Source organism: Beta vulgaris, chromosome 6 (assembly GCF_026745355.1).
Source record: "Beta vulgaris subsp. vulgaris cultivar EL10 chromosome 6, EL10.2, whole genome shotgun sequence".
Lineage (NCBI taxonomy): Eukaryota > Viridiplantae > Streptophyta > Magnoliopsida > Caryophyllales > Amaranthaceae > Beta > Beta vulgaris.
This window is the reverse complement of record NC_079207.1, coordinates 24358364-24378276: the sequence shown is the minus strand read 5'-3', so window position 1 is coordinate 24378276 and position 19913 is coordinate 24358364. Positions and strand designations below refer to the sequence as shown.

At 39.2% G+C, this 19913-nt stretch overlaps 1 protein-coding gene across 1 annotated transcript; it reads left to right on the top strand.

Moving 5' to 3' along the window:
* Nucleotides 1–17507: 17507 nt before the first annotated feature.
* LOC104896382 (uncharacterized) lies at nucleotides 17508–19238 on the top strand. Its single transcript, XM_010683129.3, has one exon. The coding sequence runs from the start codon at nucleotides 17508–17510 to the stop codon at nucleotides 19236–19238; it is 1731 nt and encodes a 576-aa protein (XP_010681431.3).
* The last annotated feature ends 675 nt before the right edge of the window (nucleotides 19239–19913 follow it).

Genomic DNA, 19913 nt, shown 5'->3' with positions numbered 1-19913 from the left:
TAGACTTAGACAAAGATGCCCTTAACATATACATCAAAAAACATAGATCAAGTGACATCAATCCTACTTACTCATGGCATTGTCGTTTAGGACATATAAAGGTGAAACGCATTCAGAAGTTACATAAGGATGGACATCTAACATCCTTTGACTTTGAGACATTTGATGTGTGTGAATCCTGTTTAATTGGTAAAATGACAAAGTCACCTTTTACTGAAAAGGGTGAAAGGGCCAGTATCTATTGGGCCTAATACATACTGATGTGTATGGACCAATGAGCACAAATGCTATGGAAGGGTTTGGTACTTCATCAGTTTTACTGACGATTTAAGTAGATATGGATATGTCTATTTAATGAAGCATAAGTCAGAATCATTTGAAAAGTTCAAAGAATTCTAGAATGAAGTCTAAAACCAGCTTGGCTAGACGATCAAAGCACTACAATCCGATAGTGCTGGTGAATATTTGAGCCAAGAGTTTAGTAATCACTTGAAGAGTTGTGGAATTCTTTCACAACTAACTCCGCCTAGAACACCTCAGTTAAATGGTGTATCTGAAAGGAGGAGCCGAACTTTACTTGATATGGTTCGGTCTATGATGAGTTTTGCTAATCTTCCAGTATCCTTCTGGGCATATGCTCTCAAAACTCCTGCTTTTACACTTAATAGAGCTCCATCAAAGGAAGTAGAAGAGACACCATATGAGATATAGAGCGAAAGAGTTCCAAGATTGTCTTTTCTACGTATTTAGGGTTGTGAGGTCTATTTAAAATGTTTACTTTCAGGCACGTGTTTCTTTGTAGGTTATCCCAAAAAAGCCAGGGTTATTACTTCTACCATCGAACTAACGGCAAATTGTTTGTTGCTCGTCGTGGTTTTTTTTTTTTGGAAAAAAAGATTTTATTTCCAAACAGGCAAGTGAGAGTAATGTATTTCTCGAAGAAATTCAAGAAAAGCAACAAATGGGCATAGTTCAACCTATGTTAGAGTCAAAAACACAGGTGCTAGTTGTGGAGCTTGAAGTAGTTTCTCCTTTGGAGGAATGTTCTCCCATAATTGACCAAGTGTCGGAGGACGTGCATCTCATACACGAACGTCCTACTATCCCACTCGAATCTAACTCGTGCGAAAATTCTCAAATTGTTGAGAAGAAAAATTCCTATTGCAGCCCCTCGTAGGTGTAGTAGACTAAGAATACCAAACAAAAGGTCTGTTGATCGAAAGTTGTGAGATAATGGTTTTAGGATTTGAGGAACCTACTACTTACAAGAAAGCTTTGATGAGTGAAGACTCCGAAAAATGGCTTGAAGCCATGAGGTTCGAAATGATTCATGTCTGAAAATCAAACACTACAAAAAAAAGCTTATATAGCGACGGATTTTTGGAGACGGATATATATCCGTTTCTAATTTAGAGACGGAATATTGATAATCCGTCTCTAAATTTATTTAGAGACGGATTTTTTAAATCCGTCTCTAAATTAGAGACGGATTTTTAAATCCGTCTCTAAGTTTAGGGACGGATTTTAAAAATCCGTCCCTAAATTAGAGACGGATTTAAAAAATCCGTCTCGAAATAAATTTAGAGACGGATTTTGAAAATCCGTCCCTAAAGTTAGAGACGGATTTAAAAATCCGTCTCTAAAGTTAGAGAATGATTTAAAAAATCCGTCTCTAAAGTTAGAGACGGATTTAAAAAATCCGTCTCTTTTACATATGAATATTTTATTCCACCTATTTAATTTAGAGACGGATTTTCAAAATCCGTCTCTAATTTAGAGACGGATTTTTAGAATCCGTCTCTAATTTAGGGACGGATTTTTAAAATCCGTCTCTAAATTCAAATACGAATATTTTATTGCGCTTCTTTAATTTAGGGACGGATTTTAGAAATCCGTCTCTAAGTTAGAGACGGATTTTAGAAATCCGTCTCTAATTTAGAGACGGATTTGAAAAGCCGTCTCTAAATTAGAGACGGATTTTCAAATCCGTCTCTAAGTTAGAGACGGATTTTAGAAATCCGTCTCTAATTTAGAGACGGATTTGAAAATCCGTCTCTAAATTAGAGACGGATTTTAAAAATCCGTCTCTAATATATCTTCTACATATTACCAATATTATGTAGAGAAGTATACAAGTTGTATTTGGTGTAGTTGGTTGGAGCTTCTTCTCGTTTCTTTGAGGTTACAAGTTCGATTCCTACGAACAGCGATTCTTGCGACTGTGGAGTCTTCTTATCCTTTCCCTTGTAGAGCTGAACCGGGTTTACTTAAGGGATATTCCTAAATGGTAATGAGATCAACATGAACTAGGTAGGTAATAATAGGTGATTAAATATAATCATGATAATATTAGGAACTATCGCGTTGTTAATTTCGTTTATATATTTTATATTTTCAGCGAATTTAGAGACGGATTTCCAAAATCCGTCTCTAAGTTTAGAGACGGATTTGCAAAACAGCTAGAGAAAAAAAATCCGTCTCTAAGTTTAGAGACGGATTTTCTAAATCCGTCTCTAAGCTTAGAGACGGATTTCCTAAATCCGTCTCTAAGCTTAGAGACGGATTTCCAAAATCCGTCTCTAAACTTTAGAGACGGATTTATAAAATCCGTCTCTAACTCGAATTAGCGACAAGGGTTTTAAAGAGGGACAATATCCGTCTCTAAATCCGTCTCTAAGCCCATATAGCGACGGATTTGACCTATTTAGGGACGGATTTTGTCCGTCTCTAAATAGACTTTTTTTTGTAGTGAAATAAGAGACGTGATGAATTTACCCGATGGGGTTGCACCTATTGGTTGCATCATGAGTTTTCAAAGTGAAAATAGACAAGGATGCTAACATTCAAGTTTACAAAGCAAGGTTGGATACAAAAGGGTTCAAGCAAGTTCATGATATAAACTATAACGAAGACCTTTTCACCAGTAGCAATGCTTAAATCCATTCGGATACTCCTAGTGATCACTTTGATGTCAAAATTTTATGATTACGAGATTTGACAAATGGATGTCAAAATCACTTTCTTGAATTGGTTCTTTAAAGAGGATGTGTATATGACACAACCAGAGGGTTTTGTGGATCCTGAATATACGAGGATGGTATGTAAGCTTCAAAAGTCCATTTATGGATTGAAGCAAGCATCTTGAGTTGGAATCTTTGATTTGATGAGGCAATAAAACAGTTTAAATTTCTTAAAAATGGAGAAGAGTCTTTTATCTACAAGAAGGAAAGTGGGAGTAACATAGTCTTCTTGGTCTTATATGTAGTTTATATACTTCTCATAAAAAACGACATTCCCATGCTTGAGTCGTTCGAGGAATGGTTGAAGAGTTGCTTCTCTATGAAAGACCTTGGAAACGCTAAGTACATTTTGGGAATCAAGATATATAGGGATAGGTCTAAGAGGGTGATTGGACTTAGGTAACGAACTTATATAGATAAGATCGTTACTAAGTTCAACATGGAAAACTCTAAGAGAGGTTTTCTTCCGATGCAACATGGTGTGTCGCTTAGCAAGACTCAGTGTCCTTCTGGACCTAATGAGATTAAGCGAATGAGTAATGTTCCTTATGCATCAGCTATAGGGTCCATTATGTACTCCATGAATTGTACTCGCTCGGATGTTTCATATTCATTCCTTGAGCATGTGTAGCAGGTTCCAATCAAATCCAGGTGATGCACACTAGAGTGCAGTTAACAATATCCTAAAGTACTTAAGAAGGACTAAGGATAATATCTTAGTGTATGGAGGTGAAAGTAAGTTAATTGTTGAGGGTTACACACATGCGAGCTTCCAAAATGACAAAGATGATTTGTGATCCCAATCTAGTTTCATCTTTTGTCTAAATGGAGGGACAAGGAGCTGGAAAAGTTCAAAGCAAAGCATTGTCGCTGATTCCACAACATGAGTATATTGTTGCAGCAAATGCAACAAAGGATCTATTTGGATGAAGAAGTTCATTCTGGAGCTAAGAGTAGTGCCTAGTGTTGGAGATGGTATTGCTATACATTGTGATAACAATGGTGCCACAGCTCAGTCTAAGGAACCAAGATCATGTCAAAGGTGTAAACATGTACTTAGAAAGTTTCATCTCATTTGAGACATCGTTGAGAGAAAAGATGTAATAGTTAGCAAAGTTCATACTGACAGCAATTTCGCTGATCCTTTGACTAAACCATTGCCTAAGCATGCGAGTCATATTAGGGCTATATGGCTTAAGCATGTAGGAGAGTGGTTTTGATTGTGTACTATTTACATTTAATTAGTCCACAGTTGTAGTTACTCTTATGATATGTTTGGTTATGTTTATCGATAAATGGTTATATTCTTATTTAGTCTTGATTTAGTATTAAATAAAATGTTCAAAGTATTCTACAACGTTTGATAGGATTGTCAAATATGTGATTTGATAAATGAAACCTTATCCAGTGAATAGGAGTTATAATATACCTTGGTCCATAGTTCGAATCATTAAATTTGAACGTAAATGATTAAGTTTCATGGACTAGATTGCAAGTTGATTGGTACCGCAGTTTCATATGCTATGGGGACATAGAGACGTCTAGTCATTTGCATAGGCATATATAGTTAATACACGTCGGGCAGACCTAGTGGGAGTTCTCTAAAAGGTTTATGAGAATCTCATTAATATATTTAGTGGATTGACATGAGTATGACACTATTCTTACTTAAGGATTAGCATGTTTTTGACACTGCAAAATAACATGCCGTAAAAGCAGGCTATAAAGGCAATGATCGGAAATGCTACGAATTGAATGGGAGTTTTAGTTATACATGACTGGATAAGTCTTCCTAAGAGTTAGGATTGGTGTATTGGCCGCTTGAAGAGTGAGAACTGAAAATGCATGGTCGTGCTCAAATGGATTAAGGAGTTAATCATTTGTTTCGACGGTTCGAATTTGGATTTCAAGAAACAACTTGAATATTGGTATGGTTTACATATGATGTTACCATGTCATCAAGTTGGACATTAAGCGACTTAAGGATTTTGAAGGTTACACACTTGTTCTTAGATAAGTGATAGATTGAAAGATTTTGTCCTCAATCAAGTGTAATAAACTAAATGTACGTGGAAAAATTATGGTGATCATATATTTAATAATATTAGGTGACCACAACGTTTTTCTAGAAGCTAGTTGCGGTTTTTTGGGCTAATATGATTGGGCCAACTACTAATATATATTGGGTCCTATGAGGTAACACAATGTGATAACCCTTGGATATTAACTAAACCCATTTGTAAAATGGGTTGGGAGGTTTTAGATGGGTGGAATAAGATGTAACTCATGAGTTTATTAGTCTCATAATGTGTGACATTATGAGGGAAATAAAGCTTCATGAAACACCTCATTGTAACCACCTTACATGGGGATATGGGGGTTACAAAGTTCATATACACATTACATCATCTTTAGAGGAAAAATTCGGATTTTTCTCTTTGCTTGTCCTCCCTCCTATTCGACCACTATTCACCCCCAAAAGCAAGAGAGTTTTTCTCTGTTCCATACTAGCATACATGGTGATCCAAGGGTTATTCGTGGACCAACATTAGAGGAACGACATTTGACGTTCTAACGGATCTCCACTAGAAGGCTCGTGGTGTAAGAGGAATTCATGCATCAAGAGGTATAATTCTATGCTCTTAAATTATTCGTGTTACTTTATGCAAAGTTCTTGGGGTTATATGTTTGGGCATATGATAGTCCTTTTCCGCATTAAGCATCTAAAATCCTACACTTGAATGAGGGCATACCGGCTTGATCTCTTTCAAGTATGGTGTATGGTGTTATTCTTCTAAGTTGAATGATTTGATTTGGATGTGCATACTTAGATAGTATATGAACTCTGGAGCAGCTCTCTTTCTCTCTTAAGTCGTCTTTTGTTTTTCTCCCCTTGCAAATAAAAAGGAACTCCCTATTTATAGAGTTTAGTTGAACCTAGGGTTTCCAACTATCATGTCCCTGTGCCTCATGGAAATAAACCCTATATTAGCCCAACTTTCATTTTAATGGAACCTTGACCCAATAACAGATGACTTAATTTAAATAGGTTTAATTTAGTAATAAGTCTAAATTAAATAAATTTGTTGATCATCTATTAATAAAAGTCAATATATAACTGTAATGGATCAAATAAAAATGATGTGGCACTTAGTAATATTTTATACCTACAATAGCAATAGAAGAGAATGAGTTGTTGAACCTCTTTTTTTTACATAAGCTAAAGTGATTGATTTTTTATTAAATTTAATTTGTACATCAAAAGGTATATATGAATGGTCTTACATATATTGGTACATGCTTCCAGCTTACCTTGGTTTCTTTTTAAACTATAAAGTTTGACTTTAACACTTGTGAATACAAAGTTTAACCATTAATGCCTTCAATTACAAACAAACAAAAAGTTAAATATTAATATTTGGAAAATATATGCTGAACAAATATAGTAAATTCCCAATTGACTATATACTTCTTGATATATACAAATCAAAAATGATGGTCAATGTAAAAATTGTGTATAATGTCAAAATACAAAGTGCACAGATTAAAAAGAAACAAAGAGAATACTTCATATACAACTATACAAGGTTATGACCTAAAGCTTTTTTTTAAAAAGGAAACTAAATATAGTAAAGCATACCTGACCTAAGGCTTGATTTGTACCTAACATAAACGCGATTTAGATAAGAAACTAGTGTGTACCTCGGGCGACACGTCGATTTTTTACTTGAACAATACTTTACGTTTTGAACTTATATTTATTTCATATTAGTTTGTTCTATATATTTATTTTCAAAGTTATATATATTTATGTGGAGTAAATAACACATCCAATAGTTAGTTCAAATGCTAAGATGTGTAATTTATAACTTATTAGTCGCATGTTAGAAACTTACTAATACTTGCATGTAGTACATATTCCTTGTTATGCACATGACATTGCATATTTCTAACGAATAAGGGGTTTCACGTGGCAACATATACTCCTTCTATTTTTTTTCATCCTTCTCACAGGTCTCTAAATATGAATAGTGTCAAGATTCCAAGTGAGAACACTAAAAAAAACAAAAGGAGTACTTCATAAGGAACTCCTTTTAATATATTAAAACTAGTTATTAGGCCCAGGCTATGCCCCGGACAAGAAAATTTTCATTTATTAATATTGTACTTTGATATAATAGCACTAAATACAACTTGGTCTAGTGGTTAAAACTTTAGTTCATGAACTTGAGGTCACGGGATCAAAACCTATACTATGCAATTTCTAAATTTTTTTATTGTACATGGATTACATGAACTAAAACTCCCTAGGGAGAGCGCCACGTGGCACCGTTTCTGGTTTACGCACGTCTTTTAATATATTAGTATAGATAGAAGATTGACCTGACTCGAAATTTATTTAGACCAAAACTATTCTAATCTACTTCCTCTATTTCTTAATTCATGGATCAAATTGACCTTGCCCACTTACATATGCACATATTTGACCATCAATATCTTCTATTATATATTATTAAAAATTATAAAAATAAGATTTTGAAATTATACATTGAGATTATGATACATCTAATAAGAAATGGAATAAGTATAATAAACTCATTTTGAAGCTAAGCCAAAAAAAACATCGACATCCACACAAAAGGTAAGCCTTCCTCCGTATTAATTGCAACAATTGGATTTTTACACTACTATCACACAACCATATCACCATCAATTGTTTTCATTTTTACATCCAGGAAAATTATAGCTTTGTGGAATCTTGCTAGATTTGTCTCGATGTATACTTTTAAAATACCACTTTTTATTATTTTACCAAAAGATAATTAAGAGTATTAATGATTAAAGTTGGGTATTGTCAAGTGTGAAAACATAGATAAAGAACGAAGGAAGTATGACATTTTAATATCCATTACTTTGATATTCTATCATTGTCCTCATCTTGTTTTTGTTAGTCGCCACGATACGACTTTTAAACTATTCACATACTAACTTCATACCTACAAGATTTGGCTTATAGATAATATAATATTCATATAAAAAATATTATCAGACTTAAATTTTCAAAATAATCAAAGATTGAATCTCTTAGATAAATTGTTACTTAGGTGCCCCCCCCCTTTCTTTTTTTCTCTCTTAAAACCCTATCCTTCCCTACCCCTTTTTAATAAGTTAGGGGCTGTCATGGATGTTTTCATCCATGGTAAGCCCCTTTTCCTCTTTTATTTTCAGTTTTTAGCTCTTTTTCTTATTTTGTTGAATAAATTAGTATTTTTGTATGGGATTATTTTCGTCTCTTTTGTGGAGATCTCTTTCTCCCTTATCAGAGTCGTGAGTATGGTATTTTTGTTTTTAGGTATAAGAAACTATTTTCCTTAGTTGAAGTTCGAGACTCAACATGAAAGTATTGGAATCTCGTATGCGGTAAACATGGCTCGATGAAGAATGTTCTTCCCAAACTATGTCAGAATGATAGACTTCCTCATCAATAGCTGCTTGATTCAGCAAATACAAGGGGGTTGCTCTATGTTGCTCGATCTGGTTCATTGTAGTTTCTTCGAAGAGGAATTTGATTAAACCTTGTTTAGTTGTATCTTATTTTTCTTTAATATCTATTGTAGATGTCGTTTGGCCTTCAGTTAATGAAATTTCTCCTTCAGGAAAAGATGAACTGTTATTTGAGACAAGAAAACCAAATTAATCAGTATATCTTGCTCTTTGCTTCTAGTATCCAACCTTTGTGAAAATATTGAACTATATTTCTTATTTGCTTATTTATAGAAATTTTAGTAATTGCTATAATTTTATAAGAATTTTTACATCCACTCAAAAGTTTGTAATTTAAATTTAAACTAATAAGAAATCTTAAGAAAAGGACAAGGAGAAGATTCGTGAGGAAATGGGTATTACATGGAAAAATTAAGGAGCTTGGTTGGGCCAAAATTTATTGTTTTGCCAGTACTTTTTCATCTTTCGTGCCTCCAACTCTGTCGAGCCACTCCCATTGGCCCGTAGGCCAATTTTGAGCTACGGCAGGCCTAAAATCAGTGTCATGGGCCATGTTATTCTCGAAAACAAGAATCCAACCTTTTCAGGTAGAACTGTGCTCGCTTTGGGAAGCTTGTCTCGACTACTAATCGTTGGGAGTTCCAAACTACTTTTTCAGCATTCGTCGTGCTAAAAACTAGTACCAGGAAAATATTTCTATTATAATTCAAAAATGTTCATCCCAATGGTATTTAGTCTTATTAAAAGTTTTATTTAAACATTTCTTATTCCAATAAATAATTTCTTGTACAATTCATAACTTTTGAAATTGGTACCATATGAACACTATTACTATTACGATAAGTCATCCTAAATATTTTCTAATATCAACCAAACAAAATCTAGTACCAATTCAACTTTTATTATCTTTAAAGAACTTTTATTACTATGAGAAGTATAATGAAAACATTTATAAAACCGATTATATAATTTCTAATGCAAAAAATTTTTTTTGATGATGGTTGGGTTATCATAACTGTATGAGGGCTATCTAAGTTCCATACCAGTCTAACTAGACCGCTATTGACCGTCATGGTCAACTTATATGAGTTGATAACATTGACTTAGAATGAATTAAACCTTGATACCGGTATTTATATCATGTCAGCTATATAGGAATGCCTTAACGATGTTCTCCACTTGGGACATTCAAATGGGCCTGGGTCGGATCCAATACTTGGTTAATGAGCCTATACGCCTAAAGATAAGTACTAAAAGAGGATATAATTGTATTCAATCAATAGGAGCATTGTCCTACCTTGCTTGGGACACTGTCGGTTCCTATAAATACCCCATGTTCCGAATCATAAGGTACGTTCACATATATTAACATACTATTACTTGAGATATATCAATCATTATCTTACACTGACTTAGGCATCGTATGGGCGTTCCACGTATCAACCCTGACGTGTTCTATCTTGCAGGACAACAAACAGGCGTACATGACTGGAGGATACTGGTTCACCCCAACGGTCATTATTCCATACCGCACAATTGGCGCTAGAAGGGGAGAACTATACCTTTAGTCTTAAGCCACGAACATACCAGCCCACCTACCCAATGGATCCTAAGCAAGCATTTGCGATGCCGGAAACGGACGAGAACAACACCCTTCTGAATGATGCACCACCTGGGTTCAAAACTCCCCAACCGATAGTTGGATCTTCCCAAACACAAGGTGATAAGGGTAGGAGAGTTCATGAAACCCCTCAACCCAACATATTTGAAATGATGCAGCACGTGTTCAGCGCTGAACAACTTAAGAGTGTTGCAGAATTCATTCAAGCCATGGCATGTCAAACTCCACCGGTCGGTCGTGCCAGCAAGCGTCCCCAAAATAGGCCACACAACCACGTCAAGAAGATTCGATCTCTCCTAAGTGGTTGTCAGGGTGATCAAAGCAGTATGATGAGGATTAGGAGGAGAGCTCTAAAGCTGATACAGAGCCCGTGAGGGATAAAGCCAACGGAGGTCAACAGGATACGGAGTTCCAATAATCATAACAGCCTAGGATAGAGAGTAAGTACTCCCGGCGCCAAGTGTCGGCATCTCTCCGTACTGCTCCTTTCTCGACTACTATACTCTAGGAACCGATGGAGAAGATCGAAATGCCGACATGCAAGTATGAAGGCAAAACAAACCCTGAGGATCATATATCTGCTTATGAAGGACAAATGTTGCCATATACTGACACTAACTCTGTTTGGTGTAAAGTGTTCCCTTCCACTCTATCTGGCTTGGCACAAACTTGGTTCAAAAATCCCGGCGGCGACTACCTATGAGTTCCGGCAACTTACAACCATGTTTACCACGCACTTTGTTAGCAACAAGCGGGCGGAAAAACTATCGGTGAATCGATGTCAATTAAGCAAGGGGAAAAATAAAGCCTAAGGGATTATATCGGTCGCTTTAACTCTAAAACTGTTACCATACCCAGTTTGCAGCAAGAGGTCGCAGTCTTAGCATTGATGACCTGTCTAAAGGAAAGAACTGCCTTCAGGAGTTACTTGGGTTGCAAGAAGTTGACTAGCCTAAATGAGGTTCTCGATAAAGCTAATGGATTTTCCGAGGAGAAGTGTTCGACAAGGTGGCAACTTCCAAGCGGTCTGAAGGGGACTGTTAGGAGAAAGAGAAAGGAGAAGGATAAGGGAAAAGACAAATATCAAAAGGACAAGAAAAACGATGGCACTAGTAGAAGGGAAGAGAGAAACTCTGTAAAGAAAGGCTCAGACAAGCGAGAGTGATACCACAATTACATCGCATTGACGATGTCTAGACCCAAGATCTACGAATTGCGGAAAAAGAACGATAAGTGGCAATTACCGAGGAAGATGTTCTATAAAGGTTGTGATACATCTAAGTGATGCGACTTCCACAGAGATCATGGTCATGTTACGGACGTCTGTAAGGACTTGAAAGACGGGATCAAAGATTTAGTGAGAAGGGGATACTTCAAACACTACCAAGCCCAAACTAACTAAGATAGGTCGCCTAGGGATGAAGACGGTCCGAGGAGGTCGCTTAAAGAGAGAATCACCGAGCCACACGTCATTTCAGACGGACCAAGTGACGGAAGAAGCATACATGGGGCCAAAGCTAGTTAAAATGAGGTAAGGCATCAAGTAAATTACCACAATATTGTGAAGTGACCGGCACCTCCGGCCATGCCGTCCGTAGCTTCTAAGACAGAGGACGCTAAGGGGATCACCAACCCTCATGATGACCCTTTGGTAGTATCTCTGCAGATCTCTATCGATATGGTACATCGCATCTTGGTGGATGGAGGTAGTTTTGCTAATATTACGTTCCTGCCGACATTCGGTAATAGGATTTATGAGGGCATCCGTCGTCCCTGAATGCACCATTAAGTTACCGGTTAAGCTGGGAGAGGGACCCCAATCCAGAGATCTCATGGTGGAATTCTTGGTTGTTGATGTATTGGCAGCCTACAACGCCATCATAGGGCAACCACTGATCCATGACACCTAGACTGTGGTGTCTACGTACACTTGACGAAGATTTTTATCTCGAACAGTGGAAAGCCGGAGAGATTGAAGGGAAACCAAGAGTCGGTTAGAGCCTACTACTTAACGCCCCTCAAGTCCTTAAACCACAAACGAGTGGCAGAAATTACGCCATCGAAAAGAAAAAGACGAAGAGCGAAGAACAAATCTAACAAAGTTCTATCCATGGAGAATTTCGAGCGAAGGCCGGCAGATTTCCCGAGACTTGGCCCTGGAGGATAAACTAAAGAAGTCATCCTTGAAGGACACAGACCCAAAAGAATAGTTAAAATAGGGTACTGATTTGGGGGGTACCGTTAAAGTAAACTTAATAAGTTTGATGCGAAACAATGCTGATGTCTTCATGTTCTCGGCAGATGAGATGTTGGGAATTGCTCCCACGTTTATGGTTATGTCAACGAGGATGTGCGACCGTAAAACAGAAGAAGAGAAACTTCTTAGTAGAAAAGAACGTTGCAATAAAACAAGAGGTAGATAAACTACTAGTGGCAAATTTCATCGAACCCTACGACTACTCGGAATGGTTAACGAATGTGGTAATGGTAAAAAAGGCAAATTGGTTATAGCGGATGGGCATGGACTTCACAGATTTGAACAAGGCATGCCCCATACACTGCTACCCACTACCTATATTTGACCAATCGGTAGACTCCCCTAGCAGTCACACACTGCTGAGATTTATAGACGCCTTCTCTAGATACCACCAAATCAGCCTCCTTGAGTCTGACAGAAATAGAACGACATTCATCACCGATGCTGGTGTCTATGCATATAAGGTCATGCCGTTCGGGTTGAAGAATGCAGGAGCTACCTACCAGAAGCTGGTAGACAAGATATTTACGACTGAAAAAGGACAGAATATGGAGGTATATCTTGACGATAGCATTGTCAAAAGCATAACGGAGGAAACCCACATGATTAATCTACAATAGAGTTTTGCAACACTTCGCAAATATCAGATGAAACTGAACCCTAAGAAATGTGTGTTCGAGGTCAGATCCGGTAAGTTCTTCTTTCATGGTTATTGAAAGGGGGATAGACGCAAACTCTGACAAGATCAGGGAGATAAGTGAGCTACCAAAACCAAATAGTATCCGGGATATCCAGAAGCTTATCGGCAGAATGGTGGCATTAACCAGGTTCATCTCTAAGTCAGCTTAGAAGATCCTAACGTTATTCAAAGTCCTTAGGGGAAATACGAAAATTGAATGGAGAGACGAGCAGAGACAAGCCTTTGAAGCCGTCAAATAGAATTTCAAGGAATTACCTACGATCACCAGACCGGAAGTGGGGGATAAGCTCCGGTTGTATGTATTGGTATCTGACAAAACGGTAGTAGCAGTCTTACTAGTTGAAAAGGATAAGCAGCAGCACCCCATCTATTTTATAAGCCAAGTGCTGGCAAGGGTAGAGCAAATATTTGAGTTACTGGAGAAGATGGCATACGCGTGCTAAAAGTGGCAAAAAAAATTTGGGCCATACTTCGACTCTCATATCTATCCAGGTACTCACCAATCAACCGCTGGAAAAGGCATCCCGCAAGTTGAACGTCACCGGCAGGTTACTTAAGTGGGTGATTTATTGTCAGAGTTCAACATTGAATATCGGCCACATACATCCATCAAGGCTCAAGCTACCCCGACTTCATAGTCGAAACCACATGTGAAGATACTAAGGAGCCTGCAAACACTTGGCTGATATCTGTAAACGGTTTCGCAGCCCAAACAATAGTAGTGAACACAATTAGTTAGGGGAAAGAATGGTATGAAGAGATGATGGCATACAAACTGACAAGTAGTTTGACAAGATGGTGGCTAAGAAAATGAAAAGAGAGGCCATGTGGTACTACATCTTTCAAGGGAGGTTGTACAAGAAAGATATTTCACTCGCACTTCTAAGGTGCGTAACGGCTCATGAGGCCACAAAAATTATTGAAGAAATACATGAAGGGTTTTGTGGAAACCATATTGGCGGAAAGATGTTGGCGCTAAAGGCCCTAAGAGGAGGATTCTATTGGTCGACTATGCTGGCAGATGCACAAGCCTACGTCAAAAAATACGACAAATGCCAGAGATTTGCTCCAGTTATCCATCAGCCAACATATGATTTGCAGTCGGTCCTGAATCCAATTCCTTTTGCTTAGTGGGGGATGGATATCATAGGACCATTCACGCCAGCATCCGGAGGAATTGACTACTTGACGGAATGGATCGAATTAGACCCGACTGCGAATATCACGGTTAACCAGGTGAGGAAGTTTATCTGACAGAACCTCATTACCAGGTTCGGAAACCCCATGGGAATAGTTTCGGATCATGGTGTACAATTTCATTGTGGGCCGATTAAAATTTTTTTGAGTCCGTATGGCACCAAGTTCACATACTCATCAGTATGTCATCCCCAGATTAACGGTCAAGTTGAGCCCGAAAATAAACAGATTTTGAACGCGCTCAAAAAGAAGTTAGATGACTTGAAAGGCGCACGGGCCGACATGGTCCTAATTGTATTATGGTCCAACAGGACCACCGAGAATGAGGCAACCGGGGAAACCCCGTTCAGGCTGGCATTCGAGGCTTAAGTTGTGCTACTGGTTGAAGTTGGATTGCCAAACTGGAGGATCCCGAACTATGATCCCTATAAAATGATAAGCTGCATAAGGAAGATCTTTATCTACTGCCGGAAGTTAGCCTCGCTGCAAAACTCAAGTTGGACGCTTAAAAAGACCGGATAAGCAAGGCTTACAACAAAAGGTGCGAAGCCAGCCAATAGAGAAACGGGACCTAGTCTTACGGCGCGCAGCAGCTACAGGAAAGGCTCATGCTGAGGGCAAGCTGACAACTAATTGGGAAGGACCCTACCAGATAAAGGAAGAAATCGTCCCAGGGGCATACTAGTTGGTCGGCATGGCAAGCAAGCTGCTGAAGAACAGTTGGAATGCCAGCTTACTGAAAAAAAATACTTCGTTTAATGCTTTCCTAGCTTGTATCCCCAGTTAGTAATAAAACATCTCTATTGCCATGATTAGCACTACTTTAGTAAAAAGGCACTGTAGCTGAAACTAGTATTATTTGTTGTCATTTACATAAATTTCGGTACGATTGGGAAGAGCAACTCATAAATCATAATAAGATGAGCATCTTCTAACCTACAACTGTACAATTCATTATTAGTTATTTGACGGTCAATTGCCTAAGTGGATCTATCATTAAGAGAAACTAGAACAATACAAAACAAGTTCCTTGGCGTTTAATGACCTAATCGGATCTGCCGAAAAGGTAAAATAAAACACTAAGACTCTTTTATGTTGGTGAACGACCTATTTAGCTCTACAACGCAAGAGGTGCAATCAGGTATGATACCCATGTCGGTCAATGACCTCCGTGAATCTACCGACAGAGAACAACCATTACCACTCTCGTGCCCCTCTATGACCTTAATGGATCTGCTGGCATGAAAGAGTGTACATGGGCGAAAACCAATCTTGTTCAGTCAATGACCTTAGTGGATCTGCTGGATCAAGACAACTAAATAAATTTACTAACGGCTTATCACTACTACATTTTTTACCAAATGCAACCCCTTAAAATGGGCTAGTGCAACGATACCTTTAATACCGTTGCAATATGAGGGGATAATGCAACGATGGTTGATAATATCACGCTAGAAATATAGTTATTGCAACGGTGTTGAGATAAGCGTTGCTTCTGGTGTCGTCGTGTTGCAGTTGGTACTTGGTAGAGAAATTGCAACGGTTGTCATTTGCCATGTCCTGCTCAAATTTCCCGAAAATTTCAAATACAACCCCTCATACACCAAAAACCCAATATTAATTTCCCTTAGGTTAGGAGGGAGAAAGAAAGTTTCCATAAGAAAAAGAAAAGGGGGGAGAGAGAGATAGAGAGAGAGAGAGTATGAAATTTCGGTACTTCCATCTCAGATCTCAAACATGTATCTCTATCTATGCAAGCTCATCTCCAGCAAAATGTAAGGATGTCATTCTTTTCAGCCATTAATGCAAGTATGAAGCTTCGACGAAGTATCTCGCAAGTTGACCTAAGTTTTGTTGTGTGTCTAATCTAGGTAATCTCTTCTTTACCTCTCATTTCAATTCCTTTTGAAATTTCCGTTAATTATACGACTTTTGCAGTTGTGGAATTCATCAAATTACTGCCTCCAATTCGAGGGATAGATAGATAGAGTGAGCGAAAAGTAGCGCTTTCAAAGAGGAGATAGGCATTTCGAATCTCTTCTGAAAAATTTGAAGGTTAGTTTTGTATTAAGTCTAATGTAAGCTTTAAGATTAAAAGTTTGGATCTTTCACAAAATTGAGGGAAAATTCATGTATCTCTGGTGAATAATTTTGTTAATTTTACATGAGTAAGCTTACAAAAATTAAATTTTGGGAGTTCAATTAAACACACTAACTTCCAGGGGATACTCCACTTGTTTGTATGGCGTAAATTTTTTATCTTTTATTGCTTCTTAACTATTTGTGACAGATCATGTCCTGAAAAATGATGAGTATGTTTATTCAAACTTAGAGCTGAATTTATGTTGTTGGTTTTATGGATACAAATTATGCGGAGTCTTAGTGTGATGATGGTGGAGATTGTCTTGAGCATGTATACTTGATTCGTAGTACGTTTAGGTAGCGACTGATAATAATATGATACAACCACTTGGTATGGTTGGCAGGAGGATTTACCCGAGCTAAAGATGGTGATTTTGCAGTTGAAGGAGATGAAAAATTACAATATGCTACTATAGGGGGTGTATCATATTATTTTCTTAAACTACTTACACTCTTACAAGCAGCTGACACATCTAGGTGAAGTAGATGAGTTCAACATTTTCCTAATTGGTTCTGTTACTACACGTGTATGGGTATCACCCAAGTTCATTAGCGGCCTTCTCATCTATGGCCGCGAATAAGGTTATGGACGCGAGAACGATAAAACCATTAAAAGCATCGCTCGAGCCAGTTTGTCCCCTAGGACCGACAGTGTTGGCGGACGCCTAACAAGACAAAATAAAGGGAATCTTCCCACCTGTCAAATGCGTCATAGCCCTACACGTGTCAAAGGATTATACGCCCTGTCAGAGGAATAGTACTTCTATAAATACCCCAATGGTACTATTCTGCAGGTACATTCTCTTACACACTAAAAATAGCCTATCTCTCTCTCTCTTGTTTCTCTCTCTACATCCTAGTGGTCCAAACATCTGACTTGAGCGTCGGAGGGGGTTTCCTCAAAACCACCCCGAGGGTAGTTTACGTTTGCATCCTGTGCAGTTTTCCAGCAAGGACGTGAGCTCTCGAGGCTTGGCGGACTCTTGCGAGGACGCTAACTGTTTCAAACCGAAACAATTTGGCGCTAGAAGGAGGGGGCCTCCCAACCTTAGCAAAGAAACAACCATGGGTGACGTAAACAACACAAATCAAGGATCCAAGGATAAGGATGTCGGCCAGACCTCGTCGCAGCCAGTCATCACTGGGGCGATGGGAAACCCACAATTCAACTACCAATCTCCCGAGGGACAGACTCCAAATAGTAACGTACCTCTCAATTTAGCTCAGCTAAGTCAATTCTCACCTCAACAGCTGCAAACTGTAGCTTCTTTCATTCAAATGTTGACCGCCAACCCCCAACAAAGCACACCCAATCAACCTGCTGGCGGTGCACGTAAGCGACCACTGGCCACGGCTGGTAGGAACGCGGACGGCACCCCTCTTCGAAAAATGCGATCTTTGAACCCTAGCGGACGAGAGATGGAAAAAAGGATTGATCAGTCAGACTATGAAGAAGACATTTTGGAGACGGAAGAATTATGTCATTCAGAGGAAGAGGCCCAGGGTGGCTCCCGTCGTGAGTACAGTGCTTCAGGCGCTAGTAACTATTCGATGGGGGGTCACCTACTCATCAAGCCTAAGCTCTCCCCTTTCACCATGGATATTTTGAATCATCCAATGACGAGAATCAAGATGCCAACCTCCAAGTATGATGGCACTTCGGATCCAGATGACCATGTGGCTGCTTACGTGGGCCACATGTTCCTTTACACTGACGTGGATGCCATATGGTGCAAGGTCTTCCCGTCCACATTGACAGGCATAGCCCAGACATGGTTCAAGAGTCTAAAGCTAGGTAGCATCTCTAGCTTCTCCCAGTTGTCGTCCACATTCAGTACTCACTTTGTCAGTAATAGACGCCGTGAGCGTACTACGGGAGAACTGCTATCTGTCAAGCAGGGGGCCAACGAAAGCTTAAGGGATTATATCGGTCGCTTTAATGTGGAAGCCGTTTCAATTCCACGCTTACAGCAAGATGTAGCGGTGCTAGCCTTGATGACTGGCCTCAAGGAGGGGTCGCCATTTCGAAATTATCTGGGTCGTAAATCTTACACCACTCTGGGTCCCGTCCTGGGTAAAGCAAATGATTATATCAGGGGGGAGGAGTTTGACAAAGCTGTGGGTAACCGTGAATCTGAGGAGAAAGAGGATAAGCAAAAGAAAGAAAAGGGCCGTGAGTCTGACCGCGCCCGAGATGATAGACGACAAGAGTTGCACATGGTAAAAAGAGGAGATGAACGAGAAAGGGATGGTGAGAGGTATGACCGCGATCGTAGGGATCGTGAAAGAAATGTCCGGGAAGGGGGTGAGCGCAAGGACAGATTCGATGCGTACACCCAACTGACTACCTCAAGAAGTCAGATCTTTTTGAAGAACAAGGATAGCGACAAATGGCAGCGTCCTAAGCCTATGTTCCACAAGAATCGTGATAAAAGCAAATGGTGTGATTTCCATGGGGATCACGGCCATGTCACGGAAGATTGTCGTCACTTAAAAGATAATCTGGAAGACTTGATAAGAAGAGGCTATTTCAGCCAATATAAAGCACAGACGAAAGAAGGAGATCTGGTAAAGCCAGTCAGCAAGAACGTTCAATCAAGGATCAGTGAAATTCATGTCATCAGTGGCGGACCTATTCATGGAGGTAGTGTGAATGGGGCCAAAGCCAGCCTGAAAGAATTCAGGCACCAAGTTAATTTCAACGAGAGCATGAAGTGGAGGCATCCGCCAGCCATGCCGGCAATGACCTTTACACTGAAAGATGCGGAGCATGTGGTTTTCCCTCATGACGAATAACCCCTTCGCCGCAAAGAAGTTGAGACGGCAAGCCAATTGGTACATCATATACAGGGATGAGCTATACAGAAAGTCATTTAGCCTGCCTCTACTAAAATGCGCAACGGCATGGGAAGCGAAGAAGATACTGGAAGAAATACGTGAGGGTATTTGCGGAAATCATATTAACGGAAAAGCTTTAGCGTTAAAAGCACTAAGGGCTGGGTTCTACTGGCCAACCATGCTAGCGGATGCTCAGAGCTATGTCAAGAAATGTGATAAGTGTCAAAGATTTGCTCCCGTCATCAACAGACCAGCCAATGATCTGCAGCCCATATTTGTCCCATCCCGTTTGCGACAGTGGGGGATGGATATCCTGGGGCCGTTTACAAAGGCAACCGGGGAAGGAAGTTCTTGATAGTGGGCATAGATTACTTCACAAAGTGGATAGAAGCGGAGCCGACAGTTCAAATTAAAGCCACCAAGTCAAGAGGTTCATTTGGCAGAATATAATGACAAGATTTGGGATCCCCATGGCTATTGTTTTCGACCATGGCGTCCAGTTCGACTGTCGTCCAATACAAGCTTTCCTGACAGAGTACAGGTAAAATTCGCATACTCAGCTGTGTGCCACCCCCAAAGCAATGGCCAAGCGGAGGCCGCGAATAAACAAATCCTAAACGCCCTAAAGAAGAA

Excerpts from the sequence above, each read along its gene's own strand:
- LOC104896382 (XM_010683129.3), top strand. The coding sequence starts at position 17,508 with ATGGGTGACGTAAACAACACAAATCAAGGATCCAAGGATAAGGATGTC.